The sequence below is a fragment of the Sciurus carolinensis genome, chromosome 8 (assembly GCF_902686445.1).
Source record: "Sciurus carolinensis chromosome 8, mSciCar1.2, whole genome shotgun sequence".
Taxonomy (NCBI): domain Eukaryota; kingdom Metazoa; phylum Chordata; class Mammalia; order Rodentia; family Sciuridae; genus Sciurus; species Sciurus carolinensis.
In genome coordinates, this window is record NC_062220.1 from 54,251,781 (window position 1) to 54,265,101 (window position 13,321).

Sequence of the window (13,321 nt, forward strand, 5' to 3'; positions counted from 1 at the left end):
GAAGCCTTGTGGAGACTTGGAACTTTCACCACCAATCAGGGGCAATAAGGTCACCTCCCCAACCCCATGGAGGCCTGGTGGGGGGATTAACAATGTATCCCCACTTCTTTCAGCCAGGGAGATATCAGCAGAGGGCTAGTGGGGAACCAAAACTATAATGTCCAAAAAAATCAAGGGACACCCTTCCCCTACCTCACCTCAGGTATCAATGGAAACCAATTGGAGAACCTAGACTGCAATAATGAGGCAGCGCATCCTTTCTTGGTTGGAGCAGTGTAAATAAAATCCAATTTTATTATCCATAGTGTTTTAACTTGACCTACTTATATAGTCTTTTCAGTGGTTCTCTGAATACTGTGCATAACTTAGCAAGTCTACTGTTGTCATCATTTCACCTGTTCAACTGAAATGTAGAAATCTTATCTGCCTTACATCCATTTACCTTCTACACCAAACAGTATTACAATTTTTGCTTCCATCATCAAAAAATATTTAGAAAATTCAATAGGCGAAGGATATTTTATTATATAGTATTTATCAATGTCTTTGCTTACCATGTTCTTCCTGATATTCAAAGGGTTTTTCTTTTGCCATTTCCTTTCTGTTTAGAGAACTTCTGTGAGCCATTGTTTAGAGTTGGTCCACTGGTGATAAATCCTCTTAGTTGTGGCTTTGGGCCTGTGGTAAGGCAGAGCATCATAGCAGGAGCGTATGGCAGAGAAAAACTGCTTCCACACAGTCAGGTACAAACAGAAAAAGGAAGGAAGTGGGGTCCCACAGCGCCTTTGAGAGTATGCTCCCAATAACCTATAGACCTCCCATAAGCCCCATCTCTCAAAGGTTCCACCATCCCCCAGTAGTGCCACTCTGGGGACCAAGCCTTTAACACATGGGCCTTTGGGGGAACAATCAAGATTCAAAACCGAGCAGCCACCAATACAACAGAATGGGGGGAAGGACCACAATGCATATCTCATCAAGCTAAAATAGACCTAGACACAGAATTGAGGCCATCATACATACCCTCTTTAGGGAAAGCAACTGTTCATTTATTTTTAAATGTAATTTAAAAAGTACTTTGGTAGGTGGAATTTGTTCTTCTCTGTTGACTTTCACCTATAGAAAATTCTTTTTTTACAACATAAGTCTCTTATGCTATGGTTTAAAAATATGGACCTCTCAAATACATACTTACTGAGAACTTGAGTGCTAGGGCACTAGCAATACAGATAAGCATGGCTTCTGATTGGCAGTGGTCTTCCTCAGGGATATAGAAGCAGGAGCTGGAGTTACATGACGAGAAAAGGAGTCCTAATTCTACAGGTAATTAGCCGTGTAAAAGTCACTTACTCTTGCAAAGTCCCAGTTTGCCCACCTTTAAGCTGGGAATAATAACTCCTCACTTAAACATGCTTTTTATTTTTGAGAACCAAATTAGATAACATATGCATGTGATAGCCTTTGTAATTTTGTCAGACACTATATAAATCTGAATGACTTTTGTGGTGGAGTCATGCCTTAATTTCTTTATATCCTCAAACCTTAGCACAGGGCTAGGAACATAGTAAGTAAGGACAGCAATTGTTGAATAGCTACATAAATTAAATAGAAAAATACCTTTATTCATATGGATCTTATATGCAATTGAAGTGTCAACAGACAACATGCATAAAAATGCATAAATCATATAGTATACTTGAAAGATGATAAATGTCCGGGGGAATCAAAGCAGAGAGAGCAGAACTCAGGGTTCTGTAGGTATGGAATGCAGTTTCTAAAGGGGACATCAGGCCTGTCTCATTGAAAAGATGATCACTAATAAGACACTTAGGAGGTGAGAGTGTTAGCCCTGAGAATATCTGGGGGATAAGAATAACTAGTACATATACCCTGAGGTTGAGTTCTGTCTCGCTTCTTTAAGGAATTTCCCAGAGACCATTTGGCAAGGAGAGAAGTAGAAAATGAGAACAGGGAAGTCATGAATCATGGTGGAATATGGGAGAGAAGTGGAGGCCACTACAGAATTGTGAGGAGGGAAGTGACTTGACTCACATTTCAAAGAAATCACCAGCTGTTCTTTTGAAAACTGAAAAAGTTGGAAAGAGGGTGCAAAGACAGAAGCCAAGAGACAGTTAGAAACTGTTGTAGTAATGCAGGCAATAGTGGCTTGCCTGGTGGGGGTAGAACTGGAGGTATAGAGAAGTGGTCAGATTCTGGAGGTGTGTTGAAAGGAAAACCAACAGGATTTCCTGACAGACTGATTATGGGGTATGGAAGAAAGGGAGGAACTCAGGGTGACTCCAGTGTTGTTGTTGACAGCTGGAAGCCCGGAGCTGCCAACTGAGAAGGAGAAGCCTGTTGAAGGGGCCTGTTTGGGGAAAAGATCAGGAGTCCATATTGGGACTATCATGTTTCAAGGAGTCATTAAACCCCCACATAGGGTTGTCAAAGATGCGGTTGTGTATGAAACTTGGAAATTCAGGAAGGAGGTGTAGATTAGAAATAAAAAGTTAGAAATTATTGGATACAGGTGGTATTTAAAGCTGAAATTGGCTGAGATGTCAGAGGGAATGAGAATACAGACAAGTCCAAGGGGTGAGCCTTGGAGTACTCCAGTACTATTTAAGAAGTTAAACCAAGAAGGAGGACTTAAGGAAGACTGAGAAAGAGTGACCAGGAATACATCAGAACATCAAAATCAGGTGGCATCCTGGAATCCACGCGAACAAAGTATACCCAGGGAGAGTGATGGATTTGTCAAATGCTTGAATTTGTCAAGTGAAATAAGTACAAGGAATTGACCTTTCGATTTAGCAACGTAGAGTTTATCTGTGACCCTGACAAGAGCAGTTTCGGTGGTGTAAAAGGGTCAAACTCCTGTTTAGATTGGGTTTAAGAGAGAACAGGAGGAGAGGAAAGAGAGAAAACGATGTAACTCTTTCAAAAAGTTTATCATCAAATCAAGGAGCGAAATAATGATGGTAACTGGCAGGGGAAGTGGGTCAAGAAAGTTTTGTTGTTGTTTTTGTTTTTTAAGACGGAAAAAAATAACAGTGTGTATGTATGCTAGGGGAATGGTCTTGCAGGGATGGGAAAGTTGAATATGCAGGTCAGAGAGGGAAGAAAGACTTCACAAGATGGGGAGAGGGAATGGGATCTGTAGTACAAGAATATAAAGGATGACTGACTATAAATAAGGGCACGAATCTCTCACTTGGAGGAACAAGTGGGAAGGCCCCGTTGGGTACAGATGCTGATTAGTGGGAAAGGTCCTTGCGGGAGATGATGGCAGTTCCTTTCTGAAAATTTCATTGTTGTCAGTGACATAAACACAGTAATTCAGCAGAATTGGAAGACAGGGGAAGAATGAAAGAAGTCTGAGGAAAAAAGAAGGAATTATCCAGGAAAATAAGAGGGTAAATAAACCAAAGATATGTTTTATGACTGTTGGGATTTAACAATGAATAAAACAAAAAATTTTTGTTCTTATGAATCCTGAGTTCCATGAGTGGACACTAAATAATAGACATAATTAGTGCACTAAGAAAGCAGTACAGCACCAATCCAGTTCACAGTAGGACTTGTCAGATGATTTTGTATTTTTTATCAGACACACTGTGCTGCATAGTAAAGGTTTGCGGTAGTTGGGTAACGTGAAGTAGCCAGAGTTGTGGTTTTGCTAGACAAGTCTCACAGAGAGGGCAAGGAAGCTGTGGGTATTTGCAGACTGACTTATGAAGGGAGAGGGGACATGAAGAGGGTATGGAATAGTAAAAAGGTGGTAAGATCAATGGATTGGAGGACATGTAAAAGAAGGAACATACTCAACTATCTGACACATTTAACCTGTCTTCCCCTTCCTCACTTCCCTGTTTAAGTTAATGTGTTGGCTAGGAATACCACCTAGATTAGCATTCTACTTCCACCATTTACAAGATCTCTATTCTTTTTCCCTATTATTTTGTTTATCCCTGTCCAAAACACATTTTTTTTGATTACTAGAGGTTTGTAAGTCTTGATATCCAGTAAAAGAACCCCTCCCCACCAAAATAAACAAACAAAAAAAAAAAAAAAAAGAAAGAAATAAACCCTATGATTTTTTAAAATAAAGGTGAAATAAAATTTCAGGGAAAAAAGTGACAAAATTCATCAATGGCTAAAGGAAATGCAGAAAAGTATCCTTTGGGTGTAAGGCAATTGATTCAAGATAGTAGTTCTGAGTTGTACGAAGAAATAAAAATCAAGAACATGAGCATCAACTCATAAATCAGTACTATTCCAATAAGAGTCATAAATATATAGAGAACATTAAAGGACTTGACATCTTAGTGTAAAATGCAGCAGCAGATAAATGAAGTTTAAAAGTTCTAAAATCTTTGCATTATCCTGAAAGAAGAAAAAGTACAATGATTTGTCAAAGATACTTGCCATATCTCTAAGGAGATAACTATTAAGTAGATAACAAAAGAAAGCATATTTAATAAAGGAAATCTGAATAATAAAAAAATATTCAATTTATCCAAAAGAAGAAGAAAAAAACAGAAAAGAAAGAAAGATGGTAATGAGACAAATAGAAAAAGTAAGATGGCAGATTAGAAGGACATTAATTTCAGTTTCCAAACTCAATGCACAAGTATCTCATTATCCTTCCACAAAGACACAATTAAAATTTCTCACAACCTGCATATGATGGGAAATACAATTGATCATAGTGCTTTAAATAAAATAAGTTTTTAAGCTTCTAATTGATGAATGAGTAATTGGAGGGAATAAGTAGGCAGAGTTGTTGCAGTATTTTCAAATAACTATTTAAAGAGTTCCTGAATTGGCTGTAATACAGGTAAACCAGTGCTGATCATAATCCTGACTGCCATAATCCTAAATGTTGAAATCCAAAGAATCACAATTGTGAAAGGGTAAACGCCAAATGTTAACATACCGAAAGTCAAATTTTATTTTTAGGTTTTTATTGTCTTTCTTTTCTTTCTTTCTTTTTTCTTCTTTTTTTAGTTTTCCCCTACAATTGTTGGCATCATGTTTTTACAATTCACTATGTTGTGTATTTCATCTTCTCGTCATTTCCAGTATTGGAGGTATAAATTGTGTAAAGATGTGTATTGAGTTCAAATTCGTTTTATGCATTTTTCTTACAAATTTGACTTTGAGAAAGTGCATTATCACAATGTTGACTCTGTGTGTATATAAAAATATTGAAACGTCCTCTGTGGAGACCGGTGATACAGGATGGGAGAGCAGTGACTGAGATTGGGGGTCTCTGATGGCCTCATGGCTGTGGCAAGTCCAGTGCCTGGGAATGTTTCTGTGCAAGGGCACCAGGATGCTGCTGTGGCAATGCCCTGCATGAGGAGGCTCTGTGAAGAGTCCTATCAGCTCTGACCTTGATCTCAGGCACACAGTTCCTTGGAAGGAAGAAATTCTTATGCTAGACAACCACAATGTTTCACCAGCCCCGCCTCTCCAGTTCCTGCTTGCCTTACAGTAACTTTAAACAATGGACTTTCTTGAGAGCTACACAAAGCTCCTAACATTATACTTTGCAACTGTGGATTGCAACTATGAAAAGCTACATAGGATGTCCTAGTTTCTGTAAACTTTCCTGAATACAAAGAATAATGGTTGCATAGTTTTTAACCTGATAATGAGACATATATAAATAAAGATTGCTGGCGTAACTCTTTAGATCTGAAGCTCTATCAGAGAGCAGAGCTCCACCTGATCCCAGCTTAATCTTCAAAATTTGTGTCTGTGAATCTTTATTTTCCAATTCCCCTTTGCCCCTCGCCGGACCCAAGAGTGTGGTCACATTGGTCACAGAATTCCTCAGTAAATGAGATGTCCTTTTTGGACATCTGCATTTGTGAAAGATAAAATTTCTCAAGATCCTGGCATATGTAGTCACCCGTCACTGTTTTTGGTTGATCTCGTCAGAAGACTTGAATTGTCTGTTGTCACAGTATTTCAGATGACCATAGTGATAAATCCTGTTACTGCTAATCCTGTTACACCCCTATTTTACAGAGTCAAAACTGGGTGCACACAATTACCAACCACAGTGATGTGTGTTTATGTATTTCAATTATCAATCTATTTCTTTATGAAAATGGTTCTTCTGCTCACAACTGTTATACCCATTCAACTGTTATGGGTATAACTGAGTGTATATACTTACAGAAATGTGTTACTATTGCCTATTTTATTGTGCTAAATGAACCATGAAGTGGTTTGTGGCGTTTTTAGACATTTCTCGAATAAATCCCCTTTAAAATATAAATAAATATTTTTAAAGAATTGTAAAATTATTTTTTACAAAATTACACTGTAAGGATTTTAGACTTATACTATCAGGAATTTTAGTATTTTGACATTTCAACATTCAGGATTATGATGTTTGAGATTGTATCTTTTGAGATTATGGCCCAAACCCCAAGTAAACATGTAAACACTGCCATGTAGGCATGACTTCTTTCTCCCTATAACCCCCCACCTTTTGTCTCTTGTTCCCTCTTGACCCAAGGCCTCACTTCATTATTGTCCTCAGATAAAGAAAACACAGAACTTCTTGCAAGAAAAACCTTCTGAATTGACTCAGACAGATTAACAAACACACCTCACTGCTTACTGGTGTTTTCGTTTGTTCATGTTTTAGTTCAGAATCTTCCTGCACCTTCAAGTATCTGCTTTTTACTCCTCCAACCTTTAAATAGCAACTGAGGAACAGACATTATCCCTCATATACTCCTGAATTTTACAGGGTCCTCCCATCACTATGAAGCTTTCTTTCAAACTAAACAATTTCAATTGCTTTAGTCTGAGTCCCTTGAAATAATCTGAACACCTGTTAGAATCATGAAAGGGAGGCATTCTAGTTTATCAAATAAGAAACCTCAAGGCTACAGTAGGCTGGATAAGGAGAAAAAAATACTTTGAGGAAAAGTATGCAACTAAATTCACATCTATTATGTAATTTCAGAGCATGCCATAGTTCTGGTCAACTCCCAGTATACTATTTCAAGTCAGTTTCTATCATGGCTCAAGGTAGCTGGCAGAGCTAGATGGAAATACCAGTCACATTCAGGTGTGAGTGCCAGAGCTGCTGGCTCCTCTTCCTGCATTTTTCATGTACCTCTTCTGAAATTTTTAACTATAGTTACCATTTATTAGGTGCCTCCCAGGTATGGTGCATTTTGTGTAAAGTTTATTAGGATTTTCTCTAATCCTGTTACACCCCTATTTTACAGACTTAAAGACTGAATCAAGAATTATATAACCAAGACCAAACAGATAGTAATGGGAAGCGGTGGAATTCACACCAGCATCTGTCTGAAAACATCTCCTTTTATTCGGTGTTTTGCTTTAAGATTCCCTGGAAACCCAAGAAAGCCACCGGACCCACTATTGTGTTAATAAGACATACTAAGAGCAAGGACCAGTAGAAAGTCCAGTTGCCTGATTAGGAGGAAGGAAAGTCCTATTTGTTGAACTAGTATCATGTTTTAGGTACAGCACTAAGTACTTTTATCTAGTACTTGATTCATTTATTTCTAATTAATTTATTCTTGACTCATTTATTCCTCATAATAACGTGGTTAGGGAGATGTATTCATCCTCATTTTACATATGAGGAAACTGAAGCCTAAGGAAATGAGTAAAGTCTAAAATCATATAATTAATAATGTGAGGTTTGGAATTTGAAACTCAGTGGCTTCAAAACTGAACCGTGATGCCCTATTTCTCCCTATTTTAGATTTCCTTTGGGGAAGAATGGAGAAATTAGTCAGAAGAAGTAAGACACCACGTTCATATAGGAGCTAGAAGTAGAGGTAATTTAGCAGAGGGAGGGTCTATGATTAGCGCAGTGAGCCAGGACGCTGTACGGGACTCCGGAGACTCCGCCTGGACTCTGGTCTACTGATGCAGTGTCAGGCAGGACTTAACACCCTGCAACTGTTTCTTCAAATGTAAAGAATATGGGTTTTTAATGAGTCTATCACCTAAGTCCCTCCCAGCCCTTAAATTCCGTGTCTCTAAGTACTAAGGGGCACCGACAGTCTTCCACTTCTTCAGAGCATAATGTGATGTTTCCGGCTTGTCTAGATTAGCTTTCACCGTCCCCTGGAGTTGGTTTGGAGTTTGGTGCCACTGCTCAGAACTAGGGATGCAGAAGTGGGAGTGGAGCCCAGAGCTCCCTCTGCATTCACAGCGACCTTATGATGGTCGAGAGTCCGAAACTGTCCCCACATGGATTTAAAGAAAAAAAACTGAGCGCCAAGAGAGTGACAGTCACTTGCAAGGGCTTGGGTGGCCTGCCAGGCAAGGCTCTCAGGGCACCAGAGGCACACGCGGCTTATCGGCTGCAGCTGGTGCGGCCGGGCCGGGGCTGGCGGCTCGCCCAGATGGGTGGCAGCGGTGGCCCGGCGCCCCCGGCGGCGAGGGCGGCGCGCTGGGCCCCTCGCGCGCTCCTGGCCTGCGGAAAAAGCCCGGCGGGCGGCCGGAGCTGCTTCTGTGGGCCCGGGCCCTCGCCCCGGCGGTAGCTGGAGGCGTCGCTGGGACCGGACGCGTGTGGGGGGCGGGGACGAAGCCGCGGCGAGCAAAGTCCGGGTCCCTGAGCCGCAAAACCCGCTCGGTCCGCGGTTCTGCCAGAGACGCTCGAGGTCCGAGGTGAGGGAGGCGGGAGACACCGAGGACGGCTGGCGCGGGAGGGTGCGGTGGGACCTCCACCGGGAATCCCCGGCTTAAACTCGTGCTCCCGCTCAAGGGCCTCTGGCCAGGGTCCCCGAGGAGGCTGGTGGTGCCCTCAGAGCTGGGCCGGGTGCACTTGGATCTGAGGCTGTGGTTTTTTCCCAGGCTGAGATGGATCTTGAGGCAGCAAGAAACGGAACAACCCGGCGCCCCAGGACAGTGGAGGGCGACTTTGAACTGGGCAGCAGCAGGTACATCACCAGCAGCCAGCGGCTTTTCCGTTACACGTGAATCAGCAGGGCAAGTTCAACCCTGGCAAGAAGTTGAGAAAAGTGGTTGATGCCTTTGGCCTTTGAGGGGGCTTCTTTGGAAGGTTTTGTTTGACCTTGAAACAGAAGTTTTAAGTGGCCTCCAGGAATGTCACCGAGGCTTCTTTTGGAGCAGGTTCAGAGAAGAGGCTGTCTTCCTCTGTGCGGGTCTGATTAGATGAATATCGGTGGTGTTAAACTTTTACAGATAACTTTCATTATATTTCATATGATTATTCATGCTTCTAAAGCATCAGACATCTGTTGTTGACAGTTGTGCTTTGTGAATAAGGGATTGAAGCAAAAACTCTTCCCGTTTTTTGTCTTCCTCCTTGTCTCGTCCCTCCCCCTCCTCCCATCCTAGACTTTTTCAGTATTTCTCCTTTCTGGGAGGTGAGATGGAGAGGGGAAACTTGATCAGCCTTCTGTAAACTTGTGCTTCCAAATCAGTTTTTGTTTTGTTCAGGTACAAGGGAAAAACCTCAGACCTTCCATTGCCTGCGGGTCTCTGAATCTGGGTTTGGTTCCCCAACCCCTTTTTAAACATACTTTACAGGTTTTGGTAGGAACATAAGAGCTGGTCAATGGTGTGTTTCTGTTTCCTCTTTCACTCTGGGAACTGTGAATCATTTTTGTCTTCAGCCTCAAATAGTTTATGAGGCTGCTACAGTCTCTGAGTTCACACCAGGCCACCCAGAACTAATTGACCTGTGTCATGGAGTTATCACCCAGAGGAACCAATTTATCAGGTTCTATAGTTTGTCCTCAAGCTTCAAGGGGCCTGATTAGCTAACTGAAAATATGCCTATCTGATGCTTAAACTGAAGCATTATTTTAGTCTATTAACTTGTTTGGACAGTTACTTTCCGTATCCCTTCTAGGTATCATGGTATTTATTCACAGAAGATTTAGTTTTGCCATATAGAATTGGAAAAATAGGTGGATGGTATTATTTCTAATAGAAAAATGTGGTTTTTATCATCTGGCAATTTAGACTGGGGATGACTGTGAATCTATTAATAGATGGTATTTTCATGAAGAAGGCTATTTATGTATTGCACTGGCTGAACATTTGATGAGTGCAAAAAGGAGTTCTCCTGCAAAAGGTGTGGGGATACTCCAGAATCCAGGGAAGTCCTCAGAAGAGAGGCTTACAGCTTTCTCTTAGAAAGAAGAAAAAAGCTCAAAGGAGAAATGCATGGAATTAAGAATAAGTTAAGGTTGGTTCCAAGATTATGAAATAAAATGGTAAGGGCACTGCAGTTATCTAGAGCAAAGTGAGGGTTAGTTGTATGCTTGTTCCAGTCATGCTAACAATATCCTGTGGCACATTCTTTTGAACATATTTAGTGGCAGATGTTCCATCCAGTGATAGTAGTAAATATCTCCATAATTTGGGATCAAGTCTTATGAATACAATTTTATCACCCACCTGGATAAATGTCTTAGGTTAAAAAAAAAAAAAAACTCAAACATAATGAATGCTATAAAAAACATTAATAAGAATTTAGAAAATTAGGAGCACAAAGCAGAAGTACTTTGCAATTTTAAGTAGGTAGATCTTATTCTGAGAATTCTTTTTACCATGTGTGTGATGTCCTGGGGATCAAACCCAGGATCTTGCACATGCCAGGCAGTTGCCCTACCACTGAGCTAAACTCCAGTCCAGGTCTTATTTTGAAAACCATATTTGAACAAAGACTAGAAAAAAATGAGAGGAAAGAGCTGTGTGAGTATCTGAAGGAGAGCCTTACCTGTAGGGGTAACTGGCAATGCAAATACTAAGATGGGACCATGTTTGAAGTGTCCACACAGTAGCAAAGAGGCCAGAGTGGCAGGAGCAGACTGAGTAAGTAAGGGTGGCAGGGAGAGGTGTGGTTGGAAAGGTAACAAGGACACAGCAAGTGGGGCCTTAGAGGCCAACATAAGGATTTTGGTTTCTAATCTGAGAAAAATGGGAGCCTTTGTAAGTTTTTGAAGAGAAAAGTAACACGATATGATATGAGTTTTTAAATAATTGGCTACTGGTTGAGGACAGACTGAAGCAGGCATATTGAAGGTGGAGTGACTAAGTGGGAGGCTGCTCTACTGGGGACTAGCAAGAAAAATGGAGAGAAGTCATTGAATTCTAGCTGTATTTTAAATGTAGAATGAATACGACTTCTTGACACCACTCCCTGAAAACCTCTGAAAGAGTGGTCTTTACTACTCTTAGATCAACATGTAATTTGTTTGTAAAAAAAAAAAATTGATTTGGCAGACATTGCTAACCTATTCTTCTCCCTGTGTGTAGACTCTGTAACACAGACAACCATTTCTCTTTTGTCCATATGTCCTTGTAGTACCTTGGACAGTTACCTTTGCACCTGGCAACTGCCTTGCAAGATTTGTTTAACTGGGTTATTTGGACAATTGTGGACATCACTCTTTTATATTTGAAGATACTATACTTTGATATCATAACTACTCAGATTTGTGTTCAATTGACTGTGAAACATTTCATAACCATTTTTAGTTCAAACAATTATATTTTTTACAGCAACCAAGACACAAAAAAAATGAAGAAAGTGAATTTGATTGGACCATTAACATTGGTAAGCTGTGAAATGTTAGATTGGAATAATCCTACCTTTCATTCATATTTGGGGTCATGAATTAGTAGCTGTAGAGAAAGTACTTTAAGATTGTCTATAGGTAGTGATAGATTGTCTCTGCTGCACCTGTTCTGTTTTAGGTTGATTTATGTGGCAATGGCCTGCATTCCCATGGTAGACAATAAAGGAGAGAGGGGCAGACTAGCTATGACACAGGGCAGAGATAACTAGTGTATAGGGAAATTAAAAATAGGAAGTGTATTAATAACACCATAGAAACTCACCAAATTCAGGAAAATGCATCTCTGTTTTGCTTCACGCCAGTTCACCCCCACCACCAAAATTTAGCTTAAGATGAGCTTGCATATAAAGAGGGTAATTGTTAACTACTGAAGTTTTAATAGCAATTAAGAAATCTATGTTCACATTGGCTTGCCAGGAAAAGTGGTTAAATATGGGATAACTAGTAGGGATTCTGATTAAGATGATTTTTAGTGCTTTTCTGCTGGTGCAAGGCAACCAACATATTTTTGGAAGAAATCAAATCTGTTTTTCATTTGTAGTATGTCTCAGAGAGGCAGTCCCAGAAAGTGTTTGCCTTCCATTGGTAAATATGATGTGTATCAAACTGACAGCCTTTATTTGACAGTAAAGAAGTTAGAATTAAACAGCTTGTCAGTTAAAGTCTCCAACTTAGTATGTAAATGGATAAAAAGACACCAATATATCCACACATTGCTGCACATTTCTCATGTCACCACAAAGCTCCCATTCATTCTCTTTTTGCTTATTCTTTGTTGTTGCTTTAAAAGATTCAGCGAGAGTTAAAAATTGTAACAGTGCTTTGGCGAATACACTGTTTAAGAATCAAACTTTGGTTTTAATGCACAGATTTTACATCTGTTTCCTTAGCAAAGAAAATACTCCACACCTTAGAGCAGAAACAGAAAATATCATTTGAATTTAGAAGTTTTAGTTAAATTGAATTTAAATTTACTCTTTATTCTGCCACTGAATATTTTTTGACCTGAAAGAGTTTAGGAAAAAAAAAAAAACTGTGCTCTAATAGAAATTAGAAATATATTGTTTTGTTGAAAATTGCTAAAAACAAATCTAGATTTACTTAGGATGTTACTGTGAAATTCACCCAATTTTGAACTTATGCTTAAAGACTGTTAAATTTAATTCAATTGGCATGAAAAACATTAAAATGTTCCTCAATGTCATATAATGTCCGCAAAAGAAAACACTACCTGTCAACCTGACCCTGTGCTTTGAATTGTAACCAACAAATCTATTTCCTTTTGCTAGGAGCCACTAATGTTGGGGACAGTAGTCTCTTTTGTAGCAATTTTGGGAAACCTCCCTCATTTGCTTGTCCTTCCTTTCTTCCTCTTTTTAATGGGCTGGGTTCTTTTTTAACCATTTGTTCATGATTTTACCTGTTGCCTTGGTTTCATTCTGAGCTCCACAGGGCTTCTGACCTGTGTCCCTTTCAGTACTCTTGATTACCTGTGTGTTTGATGATGGAATTTGACCCCCAACCCCCGACCCCAAATGAACTTCTGGAACTCTTTGAGAACAGTTTGCAACACACCCAATCCCTACCGTATGCTTCCAACCTCAGATTCCCCTAGCTATTGACCCAGTCTGACTCAACTTTAGCTCTCAGATTCTAATCTACCAACCTGACTCATTACCTACTCTGTCAATAACTGT

At 40.0% G+C, this 13,321-nt stretch overlaps 1 protein-coding gene across 4 annotated transcripts in view; it reads left to right on the forward strand.

Moving 5' to 3' along the window:
- The first annotated feature begins 8,432 nt into the window (after positions 1–8,432).
- Positions 8,433–13,321, forward strand: part of Abcb4 (ATP binding cassette subfamily B member 4) — a 62,822-nt gene continuing 57,933 nt past the window's right edge. Inside the window, exons 1-3 of one of the 4 annotated variants that reach the window (XR_007109936.1) lie at positions 8,433–8,679; positions 8,866–8,951; positions 11,548–11,602. Coding sequence is in view for 2 of the 4 variants with exons in the window: in XM_047562506.1 (XP_047418462.1) it covers positions 8,872–8,951; positions 11,548–11,602 (135 nt within the window). In the remaining 2 variants the exon portion in view is untranslated. The remainder of the gene's footprint in view (positions 8,680–8,865; positions 8,952–11,547; positions 11,603–13,321) is intronic. The other 3 variants (XM_047562506.1, XM_047562505.1, XM_047562507.1) reach the window with 3 other exon arrangements.